The 20,185-nt window shown below is 44.2% G+C and overlaps 1 protein-coding gene across 1 annotated transcript in view; it reads right to left on the bottom strand.

Annotated features, from left to right (window-relative positions):
• Positions 1-8,626: 8,626 nt before the first annotated feature.
• The window catches only part of LOC126383160 (mitofusin-1-like), a 24,850-nt gene continuing 13,291 nt past the window's right edge, over positions 8,627-20,185 (bottom strand). Inside the window, exons 8-18 of the mRNA XM_050033609.1 lie at positions 19,726-19,879; positions 17,677-17,744; positions 17,474-17,595; positions 17,261-17,387; positions 16,090-16,194; positions 15,326-15,428; positions 15,030-15,250; positions 13,745-13,846; positions 13,155-13,351; positions 12,277-12,411; positions 8,627-11,234 (exon numbers count right to left, since the gene is read on the bottom strand). Coding sequence (XP_049889566.1) covers positions 11,168-11,234; positions 12,277-12,411; positions 13,155-13,351; positions 13,745-13,846; positions 15,030-15,250; positions 15,326-15,428; positions 16,090-16,194; positions 17,261-17,387; positions 17,474-17,595; positions 17,677-17,744; positions 19,726-19,879 — 1,401 coding nt within the window. The 3' untranslated portion in view covers positions 8,627-11,167. The remainder of the gene's footprint in view (positions 11,235-12,276; positions 12,412-13,154; positions 13,352-13,744; positions 13,847-15,029; positions 15,251-15,325; positions 15,429-16,089; positions 16,195-17,260; positions 17,388-17,473; positions 17,596-17,676; positions 17,745-19,725; positions 19,880-20,185) is intronic.

A 20,185-nucleotide genomic window follows, 5' to 3' on the forward strand; every position in this document is an offset into this window, starting at 1 on the left:
ATTTAGATTTGTATTTATATTTAATATTTAGATTTAACCTTTAGATTTAGATTTAATATTTAGATTTAGATTTAACATTTAGATTTAACATTTAGATTTAGATTTAACATTTAGATTTAGATTTAACATTTAGATTTGTATTTATATTTAATATTTAGATTTAACCTTTAGATTTAGATTTAGCATTTAGATTTAGATTTAATATTTAGATTTAACTATTTAATATATTTCTAAGTTAACAAATAATGCTGTTAATGTGGTAAAAGGTGACGTTAAAAAATTCACAATACTTTTTTAAACATTGTTTGAAGCTAAATGTGGCAAAATGTTGATGTTATTTTCAGCGTGAGACACTTTACAAACAGCGCCCCATAGATGTCTGGGGTCCTTCACAGGAACATCAGGAACACGTTACAGATGTTTGGTGAAGCTGCGGTCCGCTGAGCTCTCAGCTCTTTAACTCTTCGTTCACATGTTTAAAAGGAAGATTCACAACCTGTTTCAGAGGACGCCGCTCGGCCACCGAAACATCACCGAGACAGAGTTTGGTGTCAGTGACCGAGACGACAGATTCTGATGTCACAGACATGTCTGAGAGGTTTGAAGGAAAACTGATGATTAAGATTGATTAAGATTTAAAATCAGTCGCTCCAGGATTTCACTGCTGCTTTTGGGATTGTTGTGACCTGAAATTATTTCACAGCAGCTTCTCTAAAAAACAGTTTTGATAGTTTGTGTTTGTTTGTGATTAAATTATGGAGGCAAGTGGAGCAGCAACAGCTGATCGCCACCAATCAGCTGTTGCTGCTGTCTGCTGCAGCGCTGAAGGACCGCCTCCCTGAGCCGCTCTCTCTGCCTGGTTAACGCAGGCTCACAAACACAACGTGATCTCATCACTACTTGCCATATTTTGCCCTGCGGCAGCGGTTATCATCCAACACGCTGTTGAGTTACGTTAGCCGTGCAATGCTAACAGTTAGCCCTGTCACTGTGGGTGGAGCACTCTGTGACACAGACTGAACCGTCTGTAAGTTCAGAGCGTTGTTGGAAGGCACTGTTCAGTTATTCAGAACTACACGCTGTCGCGGCAGCAGAGCACCGAGTGGAGGGAATGTGATTCATTTGACTTGATTTGAGTTTAAAGCATCAGTTTAGATTTATGAACACGTCCTTGTCCCACGTGCAGCAGCTGCCTCATGATAAAGAGAAAACAGGAATTTCACGCCATCGTACGTCCTTCAGGTTCTGTGTGAAAGGTCCAGTCACAGAATGAGGGGACAGAGTTGTGTCACCTTTAAGCCAGCAGCAGATGAAGTAACAGCGCTGAAATCACGTCTGTATAAACAGGACATGAATTTGCGATTCCCAGGACAGCGAAGGAATGGCCAGACTTATTCTGCCACTGATTGGCTTAACCTGACATTCTTACACTAACCTGAGCTAATCCAACCAAATAAGGCAATAAATACTAGCCAATCACAGGGAGAGCAGAGCGGGTCATTCTTTTAATATCCCAGGATTCGCAAATTTGCAAACAGAAAAGCCACAGAACGGGTGTGACGTTTTAATAATGTGTTCTGGTGCAACCCACCGCAAAGAGTTAAAAAGCAGCTGTTAGCAGTTAGCGGCTAACTCAAAGAAGAAGAACAGCAGCTGTTAGCAGTTAGCGGCTAACAGGAGCTCCTTACCCTCTGAGCAGATGACGAGATCAGCCGCCATATAACAGGGACGCTGAATGATCGTTATTGACATGTGATGTCATTGTTATTGTTTATAAAGAGCTGCTGACGTGTGTTATATGTCACACTAGAGGCTGACGCTGTTGTGTCACATGTCACGCCTCTTTTGGTTCTGTGTAAAGGAGGGATTTTAGCAGCTCTGTGGCACCACCTGTGTGTGAAAGGGTTAAGAGAAAGGGGGTCTGAGTGAATCAATGCGCTGCACGCAGCTCGACAGTAAGATGAGATTTGAGTTGTTGAAATAATCAAATTTACGGTAAAGTTCAGCGATCAGACAAAATTATAACGTCAGTCAAAAATTCATGAGGATCAGCTGAGCTGTGATGTCAGCGTCCTGGAGGGACTGAACTATGACCCTTTAAATCATAATCAGTCTCAAAGTTTTCCTAAAAAGAACATCTGCTCAGTGACGTCAAGTTTTGTCAGCAGCGATGTGATTGGTTGATGGATTTGAATCTTCTCTCTGCAGGTTTGTCTTCATGTCGTCACTTTGAGTTCTGGATGTTTCTCATGTTAACGACAATAATCACATGTAAACTGATATTTTAGAAATTAAACGACTGAAACAACCTGAAAAAACGTTTCATTGGTTCTTTACATTGACATAAAGAAACATGTTGACAGCGTCAGACACCGAGGTCCAGCTGCTCATCAGACTGGATCAAATCCTGAAAATGGTTTGTTGAAAGGAAAAAAAGGATTCTGACATCATGTGACATCATGTGATCCAGTCACGGTTCTGGATCAAACCTTCAGTTTGTGTATGTTTGATCTCAAACCAGTACGATCCTGATCCCAGCAGAGGGCTGGACTCAGGAACAAAATGTAATTAAACTTTTAAATTGGTCAAATATATACATATAAACTTATTCATATTTTGCACATGATTGTTTAACAGTTACTGTGATGGAGTAGAAAAATTATTAGGTCCTGTTGCCTCAAACAGCTGTAACAAACCAACACTATTTAAAGTTATGATCTCAGACATCAGTTTCCTTCTCTCAGCCCCAGAGCCGTCTCCTTTGGTCTGAATCAAAGCTAACAGCTAACAGGCCAATGGCTAATTGCTTACTGCCCAACAAGCTAATAGCTAACTGCTAACAGATTGAGCTAACCACCTGATGTTTCTGTGTCATTTACAGATTCACGTTTTTTATTTCGCTGTAAATATCTGGTGTTTCCAGAAGACCTGTTAAAGTTTCCTGTTGGTGCCACTCAACTAAAAGGACTGACAGTTACTGACCTGTCACTCAGCTAACTGTAGCTCAGCTGTTAGCCTGCTGCACTGAGCCCAGTTAGGAGCGTGCTGATGGTGCTGCAGCACCTCCTGTGGGTGACACAGAGTGATGAGTGGACTGGAGGAAAATATTTGATTAAAGATGTTTACAACATGTGAATTTAATTAATTCCTCTGATCTGACGTGACAACATCATCACATCAGGTCCAAGTGTCGGGTCAGCCTCGTACTGTCGTCTGCAGCTGTCTCGCCTCAGCGCGTGCACATCTGCGTGCAAAGTGAATGTGGACAAAGATTTGTCTCCATATAATGTGTGGACAGATCCACAGTCTGTTCAGAGAGTCTCCACAAATGAGAGAAACTCCAAACTCAAAAAAATTGATATATCAGATGAAATATCAGACAGAACTGCTAGCCTGGAAATCCAGACCCAAATCTAGAAAGATTTAGGGTCTGGCTATGAGTAATGCAAATGGCCCAACTCGAGGGGCAGCACCAAGCATGCATTTGGAAATATCACTGCACGCAATTGGATAACACTACGACCAATCAGAACAACACACGGGGTGACGTATACGCTTAGCTACCAGTGGAGCTAACTGGTAGATTAGACTCTTGCCGTATCCGGTCGGCAAAACAGCAAAAACGTCCTTCATGCAAAGGAAAGATTCGAGCGCCGTCTTCTGTTCCTCTGTTAGAGAAAAAGCCAAGTCTAACTCGTTCACTGTAGCAGCCAAAGCTGTTTCAAACAACTGGTGTTCATCTGTAGCCATCTTGCAATGTTTACTGACTGATTCCGGACTTCGTGGTCGCAGCGCTGTCGTCATCTGTTTAGCTCGCCTGTGGCCCGCCTATATCAGATACACCGAACTCTGGATTTCCAGGGTATGGAACTGCATAAACACAAATAAAAATCTCTGAATACATTTAGTTAATTTACAAATAAATGAAAAATATTTGTGAATATGTTTCTCAGCAGACGCCACATTTACATCACATTTACATCACAGTTACATCACAGCAGTGGCGTGTGCATACTGATGGCAGAGAAACAGTGGACATCAGAGAGACACAGTGACGTACCTGGAATAAAAATGTCTTGTTGTGTCATTGGATGTCAGAACAGGAACACAGGTTAAGATAAGAAACTCACATGTGTCAAACATGGACTTGTCTTATTGTCCCTGGTTAATATTTATGGAGACGTCCACATAGAATATCATTTAATGTGGAGGTAACAGACGACTTTGTAGCTAGCTAGCTAACGTTGTCTGTTCATGAACTCCTGGATCAGAACAGAATATAGAAACTTTGAGCGCTGCTCATTTTAGAAAGGACGCCACAAGAAAACATGTTCTTTGTTTAGATTATTAAACAGATGATGGATCATCGTTTGTTTCTACCTGTCAGCGTTCAGCTATAGGTAGCACGCTAGCTACGTTAGCTACATGGCTAACATGAGCGAGCCTTTCATTTTCCCTGCCTGGATGCAGATGACCTGATCTAAACACACATTATAGTCTCGGGAACTGCCCTTTGGTTCAACAGCCCATTGTTCCGACCATATTAAACTCATTGTTCCGAAGTCCATTCCGAAATCATCATGATGCCCTGTGGTTAAGGTCTGGTTAGGTTTAGGCACAAAAACCACTTGGTTAGGGTCAGGAAAAGATCATGGTGTGGGTTAAAATGAAAAAGAAAGTGACAAACACATAAGCCGTGAGCCTGCTCCGCCTCAAGCCGTGAGCCTGCTCCGCCTCAAGCCGGTCGCAGCGCACCATACGCCCGCCGCGAGCCGTTCAGCACCGCGGACAGTCGGACCAATGGGCTGTCGAACCAATGACATGGACCCATAGTCTCTATGTTAACATAAACTGAGAACAGGTTTTCTCGTGGTGTCCTTAATAAAGTGAGCAGTGGTGACAGCTAATATATTTTGTTATGATCCAGGTGTTAATCAGCACACAGTGTTAGCTAGCTAGCGCACTAGCACGTTGGTAAGTTGTACTAAATGATATTCTATGTGGACGTCTCCATAAATATTAAACAGGGACAATAAGACAAGTCCATGTTTGACAAACCTGAGTTTTTACATTTCTCACGATGAATTATCTTCATCATGTAAATAATTATAAGTCATTTAAGTAATCCAGACACACACTCCTCTACTGAGCATCCAGCAGCCATTACAGCCTCAATATACACATTAGAATTCACCAAAGACTAAACTTGGTTTTTAAATGTACATTATGGTGCTTTTCCAGTTCTCACACATATTTTAACTGGTCATTAAGGGAATGTAGGTCCCTGACTGTTATAAGTCTGCTGTCATAGTTCCTGTTCCCAAAAAGACGAAGATTAGCTGCTTGAATGATTTCAGACCGGTAGCCTTAACTCCTGTCATAATGAACATTTTTGAACGCATTGTATGTGATCGCCTGTCCAGAGCAGTTAGCCTGGACCCCTTTCAGTTTGCATATAGAGCAAACAGGTTGGATGAGGATGCTGTATCCTATGTATCCACTCCATCCTCCAGCATCTAGAGACCCCAGGAAACTACGCTAAGATCCTTTTTATAGATTATAGCTCTGCGTTTAATATATTTTGCCATCTAAACTTTTTAATAAACTTCAGCAGTTGGGCGTCCATGACACTATCTGTCACTGGGTCTTGGATTTTCTGCTGCAGAGGAAGCAAATGGTTAAGGTCAATAATAATACCTCTAAGGTCAAATACATTAGCACCGGCGCCCCCCAGGGGTGTGTTTTAACACCCCTGTTATATTCACTGTATGCAAATGACTTTGTATCACACACAGATTCTGTGAAAATGTATAAATTTGCAGATGACACAACACTAGTGGGGCTGGTCTCCATGGATGATGATACTGCATATAGGGATGAGGTCCTCAGACTAACTGAGTGGTGCTCCCTCCATAATCTAGAGCTAAACGTCTCTAAAACTAAGGAGTTAGTAGTGGACTTTCGTCGGAAGGGGAGAGTGTCTCAGCCCCTGTCCATTCAAGGGGTGGAGGTAGAACGGGTGGACAACTTCAAGTTTTTATGTACCACTATCTCCTCCTCACTCAAGTGGGAGGAGTTGCATTACCTTCGTCAATTGAGGAACTTTGGGGTGGCCTGTAGGTGGTTGTTGCAGTTCTATCAAGCCACCATAGAAAGTGTCCTTACCTTCTCTATAACGGTCTGGTATGGCAACTCTACTGTCCAGCAGAGGTTACAGCTAGACAGAATTGTCCACACTGCAGAGAAGATTATAGGCTGCAATCTATGCCCGTCTCAGATATCTATGAGGCCCGTATCCAACACAAGGGCATGAAAATCCTCCTGGACGAAACCCACCCCGCCAACCCACTCCTAAATGTACTTCCATCAGGTAGAAGGCTGAGGGCCATGACAACTAAGACCTCTCGCTTCTTAAACAGTACTTACAGTAATGTCATTAAGTTCCTTAACGGCTCTACGACCCTGCAGCAGTACCTTATGAAATTAGAGAACTCCTCCTCAGGATTTGAGTAGCTTGAAGAACTTTTATTCATTTTTATTCTTTTATATAGTATTTATGTTCTTATTATGCTGTGATGTCTCACACTTTTATACATTTTATATATTACACTTTACTAGAAATGCACTTGAATAGGCACAAGCCACTTTAGCCCCCTGGACTAACATCCAGGCTCTTCATATGAGTGGTGTGACCTTGTCTGTGCCTGCTGTCTTTCTATGTTGTTTCTTTGCTGTGACTGGCTTGTGGTTTGTCCTTCCATGTAGAGCGCACTGTAGCAAATCCCTAACGACTTAATGTAAAGTATTGAATCTTGAATCTTTTTACATTTTTATTTGGCGCTCACGCCACGAAATACGTCATCACTGTTTACAAGTACAAAAGGGTCTATATGTGAATCTCAGTTTTAAACTTGCAGATTTGCATTTTATGAATGTAATTTATTTATTTGCAGATCAAAATGGTTTTGTGGTTTTACAGATCTTTGTTGTGTTTGTAGGTGTTCTGTTGTTCATCTTATTGACACAGATGGATCTGCAGACCGTCACCTGTATTTACACTAAATGTGAACATTTATTCCTCAATTCCTATTTTTTTTCTTTATTTAATTTTTTGAATATAATGTGTATGAATGTTACATACAGCTGGAAAAAAGGAAATGTAACGTTATACACTGTTATTGATGAAAATTACATAAAAAAATTCTAAAAAACAAAAACTTTAGAAGAGCTAAACTCTTTAAGAGATGAAAAATACTGAAATCAGATGAAATGTCTGGTCAATCAGACGTCACACGTTCAAATGTAAAACTACCTTCATGACCTCTGAGGCCTAAACTTTATAGCCTGAATGTCAGACATGTGAGGACGTGAAGGAGCTGCAGGCGCCCTGAGGAACACCTCACCACACTGATCAGGAACATCTAGGTGATACTGATCAGATATGATCCGACTGTGGCAGCCAGACGTCACATCATCAGTCCATGATTATAAGTCCACTGCCGCTGGGGTAAACGCAGCGGTCGGCTGGTAAGGCTGAAGGCCTGTTTGGCGAGCACTTCCACAGCTTCTTGGACTGAGTATGGAGCGGTGCCTCGCCTCTTTATTTCTCGGCACTCGCTGGACCCTGTCGACGCTTTTTTTCTACCTGTCGTCGGCCCGGATGAGGTGTTCCAGCCCCGCGGCCCCTGCTCTCCTCGTCCCCGCTGGCGCGGGGTGAATCTGCGCAACCTGCGGCCTCTGTGTGTGGCTCCCCGGACAGCTAACGCCGTGGACCCGCCGGCTCCTGCCAGGATTGGGCTGGTAAATGCTAGATCGCTAGCGAACAAAACGTTTATCCTGAAGGATTTCCTGACTTCCCGAGGATTGGATTTTCTCTGTGTGACTGAGACGTGGCTGACTGTTGGTGAGTCCAGTGCTTTCACAGAACTTTTACCCGATGATTGCTGCTATTTTAACTCCCCGCGGACGTCGGGTCGAGGAGGAGGAATAGCGACTATTTATAAGAGTCACTATAAATGTAAGCAGCTAGGTAAGATGACGTGTGCCGTCTGAGTGCCGTAAATCGCTTCGTCCTGGAAGCGACCTGGGGCGGACCCGGAGACAGTTTCCTAAAGGTATGAATATACACTATATAGAAACAGCTTATCTTCACACCGAAGGTCTCATTTGCTGTTGTAGGTCACGCACAGACATCAGCAGAAACCAGAGACTTTTGCATATCCAGTTAAAAGTTCCTTGTAGCGGCTTTAAGCTCTTTGTCGACCTCCACAATACGAGGATAAGAAACGTTTCAGCTCTACTAAGAAGTTTGGAGTGGGCCTTCCCTCTTCCAAATAATCCAGCCACGTAATTATCCGCTGATTAATGTCAGTCGCACAGTTTGATCCTAACCCTAACCCCCCTAACCCTTAAACCACCTCAGTGTAATACACAGATTCCGTGCTTTGGGGCCCAAGCACTCACGGAAAAGTCCGAACGCTGAGGCCATTCAATTTTTCGTAAGATTCACGTGTAGACATTTCCCTCTCTGTGAGGTTTGGTCTGTAAAATAACAGATAAATGTCTGATACATGATGCTGGAGCCTGAAGTAACATCATCACATCTTTATTTAAATATCACATTTACTAGAGACAGTGAATCAATGTTACACACACTGAACAGTGTTTCATGTCTCCACCTGCTGGTGGGCTGTCACCATCACAGTCTGTGTGTATAATATGATGTTAATTCATCTACAGAGGAGACTTGATCATCACTGACATGAGGACAGAAACAAAGTTATCGGCCAAATCACTCGTTATATATCAGCAACAAATCCAATACGGTGCATCTCTAACATTTACTATCACGTCGGACAGAGAAATGTCTCGTCATTCCAAACTGTGAAGCCATGAACTGATCATTAATGTAGGTAATGATTACTTTTCTAAACATGAATAATGGCTGCAGCTCCTCACTGTGGATATGACCAGCGTTAAGAACAGTCTGATGACTCCAACTGAAGATTAAAAATGTTTGGATTGATAAGGTTCATACTGTCTTCCTATTTAGAATATTTTAAGGTTTTCTTATATTCAGACAGACAGGATGTGAGGAGATGTGACAAGAACATCAAAAAGAAAGCGAAAAAGAGACAGCGGGGCGATTCACAAGGACACAAAAAGATTCACAAGGACACGAAAAGATTCACAAGGACACGAAAAGATTCACAAGGACACGAAAAGACAAAGCAGAACAGGAAAACCTAAAATCATCCATCACAGATCACTGCAGGAGAAATAACCACATCATGGACTGGGACAGGAGCAAAATAATCACACCAGAGACCAATAAATTCAAACGGTGGATAAAAGAGGCCACAGAGATCAGGAAGTGGCACCATCAACCGGGACGAGGGGGCGTACACCCTCTAACATACCTGGGATTCCCTCCTCCAGAGAACGAACAACGACGCGGGAGGCAGGGTGGGCCTGACAGACTCTGATTGGTCTGTCAGGCCCACCAGCTGATATATGACACGTCAGCAGCACGTCGGATGACGCTTCTGAGGAAGACTGGAGTCTCAGTCGAAACTGTCAAGCAGGTAAAACACATCATCACATCCTGTCTGTCTGAATATAAGAAAACCTTAAAATATTAATGTTTCCTGTCTTCATTCACGTTCTCCTTTTCCACCAACTTGGAACCGGTTCTGTTCTGGTTCCTGCTCCTGATGATGAACCGTCCAGAGCACCTCCACCAAAAATAAACTGGTTCAGGACCTGAGGACTTGGTTCTCAGCTGGAACCAAAAACCAGCAGGTTTTCTTTGACCTGAAGAGTGAACGGCGACGACATCGAGTCAGAAGGACAAACAGCGCGCAGTGTTCTCGTCAACAGCTGGTCCATGTTTGGTTTTTGGCAGAGGTGGGAGCAAGTCACACGTGCAAATCATTAACTCATAACTTTCAAGTCCCAAGTCACTGTTGTGGAAATCAATCAAGTTGAGTCGAGTCATACTTACAAACTCGTAAAGATACTAAACAAACTGCAGCCAGTGGTGGAATGTAACTCAACACATTCTCCTCTCAGGTCACCGTCTACCTTGACTTGTACTTTGACAGCTTTAGTTACTCGTTACTCAACTAATTAAGACTTGACACTCGCAACATCTGAAACTGTTCAAGTACATCTGGAACTACGAGTCAGTTATTGAACTGACAGAAAATAACTGTGCCTCTATTTTAATAATTCATCCATTCATCTTCATTCTCCAGTGTGTTCTGGGTCTGCCCCGGGGCCTCCTACCAGCTGGACCAGGAGGATCCTGATCAGATGTTGAACCACCTCAACATGAAGGAGCAGCGGCTCTACTCCGAGCTCCCTCCAGATGTCTGACTCCTCCCCCTATCTCTAAGGCTGAGCCCAGACACCCTAGCTGATTTTTTTCCTGCTTTTGCTTTTTATTATTTTTTTGTTGAAGTTTGAACAGTTGGTCGGACAAAACAAACATGATGGAGGTGTCAGTTTGGGCTCTGGGTCAGTGTGTCTCACTGTTTCCAGAGCTGTGAAAGAGGAGGGAAGAGCTGTGGGAGAGGAGGACAGAGCTGTGAAAGAGGAGAACAGAGCTGTGAAAGAGGAGCACAGAGCTGTGAAAGAGGAGGACAGAGCTGTGAAAGAGGAGAACAGAGCTGTGAAAGAGGAGCACAGAGCTGTGGTAGCGTGAGTACAAATGTAAGCCGGTGGGTCCTCCCCGGCTGCGACATCTTAATTTAAAAACAAAACTTCTCAACATCTAGAAAAATATAAATATTGAATTAAAAAAAGTCAAGTAATTTCAAGTTGTCTGTCTCAAGTCAAAATCAGGTCTTGGTTACCGAGTCAAAGTTAAGTCGAGTCTTTCATCAGTGTTAGTCAAGCAAGTCTCAAGTCCTCAAGTCACGTGACTCGTGTCCTCCCACCTCCTGAAATAATAAAACCTAATATCTGTAATAACAGAACAAAAGCTCAGAGTTCAGCAGTTCAGTCGGTCACTTCGCTGCGCCGCGCCCTGCGTTCACGACTCGTCCTGAGCAGAGGCGGAGGAAGGAGGAGTGAGAGGAGACAGTTTGGAGATCAGAGTCACAGTCTGACACGTGAACAGTGTGGAGGTCTGTCAGCAGGAGGCGCTGCAGCTCTCAGCTGTGCTTCAGTTTCCCTGCAGGTACTGAACAGAGAAGAGCTCCAGCTGAGTCTCCAGCTCCGTCGCTCTGTTCCTGAAAACACACACAGAACTCAGTCAGTCTCCACCTCTTTACTCTGACTCACACAGCAGTGTGGCGGCCCTTTAAATTCAATTCAGCTTTATTTATAAAGCCCAGAATCATAAATCACAACAAGCCTCAGAGGGTCTCACAGCATACGATGTCCCTCTGTCCTCAGACCGTCACAGCTGAGGAGGAACAAGAACAGGAAAAGACTGAAGATATGTTCTGTTCTTGTTCCTCATGTCGTACTTTAACTGTAACTGTGCTGCGCCACATTCAGGGGTCGTGTCCACTGAGGAGTTTCTTCCTGAGACCAACGTAATTTGTTGATTGATAGTAAATCAGTAGCTGCACCGAACACAAGACTCTGAACTGCTTCATCTTTAATTTATCTTCATCAGAAACGTTACAAACACGTTTCACCCGCAGCGTCATGGCTTCTGTTTTGAGACAAGCAAACAAATTTCCACTGAGATGGAAAATAAAGTTTATCTGTTCATCTATGTATCTACATATAGTCTATATACAGTATATATCTATACATACTGTACATATATACAAGTCTGTGTATATCATTTAAAGGTGCAGTGTGTCAGATTTAGGGGGATTTTGTGGCGTCTATCAGTGAAGAGCTGAAACTTTTCCTGCTCAGAATTCCCTCAGTGTTCAGGAGCTGAATGATCCACAGAGAACAAACACACCAGCTGATTTACACCAGTAAACAGGTTCAGGTTATAAATCTGTGTTTATCTGACGCTGCTCATCGCGGAGGAGCTACTAACTACGGTGTCCGACATGAAAACCAGTGTCTGGTTGGTCCGCCTGGCAGCTGACAGGAAGTAAACAGGGACCTGAGCTGTTGTCCTAGCAACAGAAGAGCATCAAACGGTCCACAGGATCTGTCCAACAGAAGCTTTGTCTTTTATTCTTAAAGCTACTATAAAGGAACAGTTTCCTGTTGGGATTAAAACATTACTGGATCTAAGATCTGCTGGTGTACCTGCAGCCTCTCAAAGACCCCGCCCCCCTCAGTGACAGTGTGACCTCTGACCTGAAGGCCTTGGACCTCCTCTGGATGTTCTCCAGTCTCTGGATCCTGAAGCTCAGCTGACGGATGTTTCCCTCCAGTTCGGCTTCACTGAGGTCCACTCTCTGAGTCAGACGACTGAAGGTGGACGACAGCTCCCTCAAACACAAACGCAACAGATGAGTCAGAGCTAACGTCAGGCGTTCAACACGACAGGTGGGTCAGAGCTAACGTCAGGCGTTCAACACGACAGGTGAGTCAGAGCTAACGTCAGGCGTTCAACACGACAGGTGAGTCAGAGCCAACGTCAGCACACGACAGGTGAGTCAGAGCTAACATCAGGCGTTCAACACGACAGGTGAGAGTCAAAGCTAACGTCAGGCGCTCAACACGACGGATGAGAGTCAAAGCTAACGTCAGACGCTCAACACGACAGGTGAGTCAGAGCTAACGTCAGGACACGACAGGTGAGTCAGAGCTAACATCAGGACACGACAGGTGAGTCAAAGCTAACGTCAGGCGTTCAACACGACAGGTGAATCAGAGCTAACATCAGGCGCTCAACACGACAGGTGAGTCAGAGCTAACATCAGGCGCTCAACACGACAGGTGAGTCAGAGCTAACATCAGGCGCTCAACACAACAGGTGAGTCAGAGCTAACATCAGGCGCTCAACACAACAGGTGAGTCAGAGCTAACGTCAGGCGTTCAACACAACAGGTGAGTCAGAGCTAACGTCAGGCGTTCAACACAACAGGTGAGTCAAAGCTAACGTCAGGCGTTCAACACAACAGGTGAGTCAAAGCTAACGTCAGGCGTTCAACATGACAGGTGTGTTAAAGCTAACATCGGTTGTCGGCTCAGGTGTGACTGTGTGTGTCAGGAGTGGGGTGCGGTCTTACTTATACACCTGCTGGCTGCAGGCAGAGCTGGTGACGGGGATGACAGCCCTCAGGCGGTGGGCGGTGTGCTCCACAAACTGCCGCTTCAGAGCGCGCTCTCTGCTGGCGTCGGTCCAGGTGAGTTTCTCATACAGGTAGAGGAGACCGTACAGAGACAGTGACAGAGCGATGACACGCCAGCCAACCGAACGCCACACCTGCAGCACACAGACACACACACACACACTTGACACCTGAGAGGCTTTAAAGGAGCAGACCGCTGAGGTACAGGTTCAACCAACAACACAAATATGATTTTATTTGATTTTTTATCTTCGGCACTATTTTATGTCTCACGTTGTGTTTTTAATCTTTGTTCTTATTTTTCATACACATTTAACGAGCTGTGGGAGGAGCCTGAGACCAAACGACTGCTCCTCTCTAACTGTTGTGACAACAACTCCTTAAATCAGAACCAAAACAAAAAAAAATAAACTAAAGAATAAAATTTGCTTTCCTAATTGAAATAATAATGTTTGAAACAACAAATAAAGAAATTATAAATGCACGACTTCAAATGACGTTTTACAGACTAAACAATCAAGGCGTACCACTCCTCCGATGATCAGCACCGTCATGGACGCCCGGGAGGTGACGGAGACCAGACCTGTCGCTATGGAAACCACCATCTCATCCTTAAAGTTGGCGCCTTCCTGTAGCGAGGGATAATGAGAGTTTTCACAGTTACAGGCTTAAAACTGTGTCACATACATGTGTGTGTGACGCACGTATGTTTTCACTCTTTATTTTATTCCTAACAACATTATTATTATTAATTCCATTAATTTATTTCTGTCTCCTCCAGGAACATTCCTCTGGTCACAGTTATGCACATACGACTCATGTACGACAGAAACACTGATCATATCATGATGTGTGTTTTATGTCTTGTGTTCATGTCGGTGTATTTCGTTATATTTATTTATGATCTGTTTGTACCGTCACACTGAGAGGAGAAAAAAAATGTATTAAGGGGCCGTCCTCAGGAGGACATGTGACCGTCCTTGGGACAATAGTTTGACACTTACAGGACCTGTATGAATCAGAGACACTAAATGCAAAAGTGACGATGATGTCACATTAACCGGATCATTGGACGTCAGCGAGTCATCAAAATTATATCACAGTAACTTTCTCAACTGGAACAGAGTAATCCTTTCAAAACACACAAACAAACAAACAAACAAACAGCAGCTGATCTGTAAGAACACTAAAAGTCTAATTTCTTTAATTTAATTTCCAATTATTAACGTGGACTTCAGAACTGTTTGGAAATACAAAATAACTTTAAACATGATATTAAAACAGTGATTCGTCTCAATTATTTATTGAAATTCAGTAAATAATTATGATTTTAAGAAATGACAGTTTCACAGCCCTGTAAAAAAAACAAACCACAAGCTCTGTGTCGCTGTCACAGAGGACGTGTTTCCTTATAAAAAAACTAACTGTGGAGTGTTACTGACACCTACTGGTCAAAGTGTGTATTGTGCTGAATGGACAGCATGAACCTGTCAGCTGCCGGGACCTGCTGGCCACAGACAGACCCAGCATGTTAAAGGACTGAAACATCTCTTGAACTGTTGGTCAGAAGACACATGATGTGACTGTAATTTATTTTGTCCTGATATTTAGTGGAGGTTTGTGGATTTATTCTGTGCTGACAAAATGCTGGTGTCTGAATTATTCACGTGGTGTGAGGGTTTCAGGGTGTGTGCTGGAGAATAAATACTGGTCAAACATCAGGTGGGACGTGGCCTGTTTGTACCAGAGGAAAACTTTGGGAGCAGTTATAAACAGCTGCCATTTCAGAACTAAAGGATGTGGTGAGGACACCTGCAGTCGTGGGTCGGAGCCGCTCAGTGCTCGCTTGGCGTTGGTGGCTCCGATGAAGCGGGTGACGAGGGCGGTCCAGCCCAGAGAAAACTGGAACTCAATGTTTTCACGAAAATCTGCACAGAGGGCGATGAGGCCGAGGTCGTACGTCAGGTCGAAGGACGTGGAGGGAGTGGAGAGCTGATCGTGGACGGGCAGAGACAGCAGAGGACGGACGCTGTCTGAGGACAGAGGACAGAGGATCACGTCACACGTTTGTGACCAGCAGTGAACCAACACGTGAAGAGACGACGTACCGATCATGAATCTCTGAGCGTCTCTGATGTCTTTGAGGATGCTGACGGAGCAGCGGTGAGACAAACTGCAGACCATCCTCTCCTCCACGTGCTGCAGCAGCTTCTGAGGACACGAGACAAAAACACTCACTGAAAGACATCAACTCCCATCATCAGCGTTATTTCTGTTGTCTTTACTTCTCTCAGTTTTGTGTCTGAGGTGAAAACTTGTTTCCTGTCGTTTAGTTGCAGAGAGAATAAAGTCAAGTCAGACGTGAACTCAGTTTCCTTTGTTTATAATCACTGATATTCATGTTAGGAAGAACAGGATGTGATGACGCTGCTTCAGGTGTCTCGTATCATTCTGACTGATAAAATCAGACGTAGTGTTGTTGACAGGAGCGGATCATGTTGACCTTTGACCCTGTGATAACACTCACCTGTCACCTGTCAGTCAAAACACACATTCAGTTTTGGTACTGTGTTTCCTCAGCCCTGAGCTGTGTCTGCAGGAGCTTGGGACAGTCTGTCTGAGAGGCAAAACCCAGGGCACAGAAGAATGTGCACATGGTGTGTGTGTGTGTGTGTGTGTGTGTGTGTGTGTGTGTGAGTGTGTGTGTGTGTGTGTGTGTGTGTGTGTGTGTGTGTGTGTGTGTGTGTGCGTGTGTGTGTGTGTGTGTCTGTGTGTGTGTGCGTGCTTAACTCGGCTTCACGCTGACAGATAAATTGAACTTTGAACCTTGTACCTGTACACAGGTGGAGTACCTGAGTGCTGCAGTACTCACAGTCTTGTAGAGCTCCAGAGTTTCCTGTGTGGGGTTGAAGTCAGCTCTGAACTCCTCCACCAGGACAGGAAGTGAGCGGATCTGGTCGGACAGCGCCGTGGCCACCTGACAAACATCAACCCGCTGTTACTGTCTGTCGTCACATCTACACCTATTTTTAAATGAAAAAGATGCTGAAACATTGATTCATGTCTTTAATTCAAATCGTCTCGACTGTGACAAACTTTTTACTGAGAGACTTGAGCTGAGTGAAACTCTGCAGCTATGAAGCAGAACCAAGAGGAGAGAGCACATCAGGCCAGTCTGAGCTGCTCTGCACTGACTTCCTGTTACATTTAGGATTGGTTTTAAGCTCCTCCCCCTTGTATACAAAGCCCTCCATGAGCTGGGGCCGAGCTACATCACTAACTCCCTTGGTAACTATTTGTCTCCAAGAACACTGCAATCATCTGCTGCTGCTGGTTTATTGGAGGAAGATCGGTGACGCAGCTGCCGTCAGAGAACACGTGACCTACAGACATCAGGGAAGCTGCTCCCTGAATATTTCTCAAAGAAAGCTAAAAACAAATCTACTGTAAAACTTCAATTAAAGGCCCAGTCCCTTTTAGCAGCCTGCTGCGGCTACACTGTGCGACAAATAAAGGCCTGTCTCAAATAGAGGCCTGGTCTGGTTGCCAAACTGTTCCTTTCACAGAAGTTCTTTAGATATATAAAAACAAACTGTCGACTACCGACTGAAGCTAATGCTAGTTAGCCATTTAAATCACACATACAAATATAAATGTTTAAACTTCTGTCAGTGTGGAGATGCTACACATCGTCAGCTTGGTCTCCATAATTAAATCGTTCAGTTCATTTTACTGAAACCTGGTTAAAGATCTGAGACTTTTTATTCTCTCAGTGGAGATTTTCTCTCAGACTGTGAGACAAACCATCCACCTGACAGGTGTGTGATTAAACACAGGTGTGTCTGAGGATGGTCACAGTAACAGGACCGAGGGTCGGTCCCACCTGACACTTAAAAATCTTGAATCAGTTTCTAAGCACGCAGGTGTGATGAAGCTAAAGACTCTTCTGTCAGAGTCGTGACTCAGCAACAGTCTGAATTCACTCAGGACAGGTTGCGTTTGCTGAAGCGTGAGCGCAGTGATCAGCAGGTGGATCTCTATACCTTGGCAGTGACATCATCAGTCAGAGTCTTGATCCTCTCTTTGACGTTGTCGGTCAGACGGTTAATCTGTCCTCGGACAAAGTCCAGCCGGTCCCTCTGCTCCTCGCGCTCCTCCAGGCAGCAGATCCTGTCAGAGGTCAGAGGTCAGACGCTCCAGAAAAAAAAGACTCTATGTAAATATATAATGTTAAACAGGAAGTGAGTTTTCCTAACTTCCTGTCAGCGGAGGCAATGTTGATGGCGTCCATCACAGCTTTGATGGCCTCAGTGATCTGCCACGCTCTCACTGTGTGCTGCTCAAACTTGGTCTTCACTGCAGACTGAGAGATGAACTCCTGCAGGATCAGACGTGGTTTGAAACCATCTCAGGTTCACGGCACTGATCTGATGTGGACCATCAAACTAAATGTTTGTACCTCAAACGTCCTCTCGAACATCTGGAACTCTCTCAGTCTGTCCTGGAAACCTTCAGCCAGAGCGCCACCTGCAGGAAGACACACGTCTGACGGGTCATTATCTACTGTAGATGTCAAACTTAAACACCATGACTGCTACACTGCTCTGAACTTAAACACCTGACTATGTGGAGCAGTTCTCAGTCTACGTCACAGTTACATCACAGCAGTGGCGTGTGCATACTGATGGCAGAGAAACAGCGGACATCAGAGAGACACAGTGACGTACCTGGAATAAAAATGTCTTGTTGTGTCATTGGATGTCAGAACAGGAACACAGGTTAAGATAAGAAACTCACATGTGTCAAACATGGACTTGTCTTATTGTCCCTGGTTAATATTTATGGAGACGTCCACATAGAATATCATTTAATGTGGAGGTAACAGACGACTTTGTAGCTAGCTAGCTAACGTTGTCTGTTCATGAACTCCTGGATCAGAACAGAATATAGAAACTTTGAGCGCTGCTCATTTTAGAAAGGACGCCACAAGAAAACATGTTCTTTGTTTAGATTATTAAACAGATGATGGATCATCGTTTGTTTCTACCTGTCAGCGTTCAGCTATAGGTAGCACGCTAGCTACGTTAGCTACATGGCTAACATTAGCGAGTCTTTCATTTTCCCTGCCTGGATGCAGATGACCTGATCTAAACACACATTATAGTCTCTACGTTAACATAAACTGAGAACAGGTTTTCTCGTGGTGTCCTTAATAAAGTGAGCAGTGGTGACAGCTAATATACTTTGTTATGATCCAGGTGTTAATCATGGTGACAGCTAATATACTTTGTTATGATCCAGGTGTTAATCAGCACACAGCGTTAGCTAGCTAGCTAGCGCGCTAGCACGTTGGTAAGTTGTACTAAATGATATTCTATGTGGACGTCTCCATAAATATTAACCAGGGACAATAAGACAAGTCCATGTTTGACAAACCTGAGTTTTTACATTTCTCACTGTCAGAAAGTGCCAGTTCATTTTCCCTCCTCTCCACGAGGAGGAGGCACCCAGTGGTGGCTCAGGGTATCAGTGGTACCTCCCACTCTATAAATAGAGGCCTGAAGATCACTTCCTCCTCTTTGTCTCCAAGCACTCACACCTTGACTGAGTGTTTGTCGGTGTTTGCCATGTGTCTTTTGGTTTGACCTCCAATGTAAGTAGTTTCTTTATATTCCTTTAATTATAGTGTCTCTGACATGAAGAATGGATAATTTATTTGATCTAATTCGTTAAATAATGTTAAAAATCATGTGTTTGGGAATCATTATTGGAGAGATTTGTGGTCCTTTAATATGTATATATTCAACATGCTTCAAAGAGTGAATTCATTTGTTTGTCAAGATAATGTAATCTGTTCTTTCTTTGTTTAGAACCATGGTAATCATCCTGCAACATCACAGAACCAACATTCACCCTGTGATTTAAAATAAATTGGATGATTGATTGCAATCCTGTTTCCTGGTGGTTTGTGGCTCCAGTCAGAACTTCCATTCACTTCACTCACGATGAATTATCTTTCATCATGTAAATAATTAAGTCATTTAAATAATCCAGACACACACTCCTCTACTGAGCGTCCAGCAGCCATTACAGCCTCAATATACACATTAGAATTCACCAAAGACTAAACTTGATTTTCTGCTACACGTAGATCAGAAACTCATGGATATGAAAACGTTAGTGTTTTGTGTATTTTATTTGACGCTCACACCGACACCACTACTGTCCCTTTCTCTCCAGTTAGGCTCCGCCCACAAAATACATCATCACTGTTTACAAACATAAAGAAGGTCTATATAAGATATTTTAAATCTTTGCACAGGTTATGGCCCACAGCAGATGCTGAGTCCGATTTAAGGCCTCCTCTTATCGATTCATCTGATAACGACTCGTACTCAGGTGTCTATGTCAGAGTGAAGTCATCTGTGGACACTTTGACACATCAGTCGCCCTCCTGTGTCTGTGTGATGAGGAGGCTCCTCCCCCTGCTGTCCCTCACCTGTCTCACCTGTCTCAGGCATGCCCTGCGCTCGCTGCATCCTGGAGTTCAGGACCTCTTTGGCCGAGACGAAGAAGATCCTCCCTGGAGCCTCGTCCAGACCGACCACCTTCAGCTCCTCCGCCAGGAAACTCACACAGCGGTCCAGGTGCTGCTTCCTCACCTGGACAGCAGGGGGACACAGTGGGTACACCTCAGTCAGCTTAACTGGTACACCTCAGTCCCCTAAACTGGGTACACCTCAGTCCCCTAAACCGGGTACACCTCAGTCCCCTAAACCGGCCGGGTACACCTCAGTCCCCTAAACCGGGTACACCTCAGTCCCCTTAACTGGGTACACCTCAGTCCCCTAAACCGGGTACACCTCAGTCCCCTAAACTGGGTACACCTCAGTCCCCTAAACCGGGTACACCTCAGTCCCCTTAACTGGGTACACCTCAGTCCCCTAAACCGGGTACACCTCAGTCCC

The sequence above is a fragment of the Epinephelus moara genome, chromosome 21 (assembly GCF_006386435.1).
Source record: "Epinephelus moara isolate mb chromosome 21, YSFRI_EMoa_1.0, whole genome shotgun sequence".
In the NCBI taxonomy this organism is placed as follows: domain Eukaryota; kingdom Metazoa; phylum Chordata; class Actinopteri; order Perciformes; family Serranidae; genus Epinephelus; species Epinephelus moara.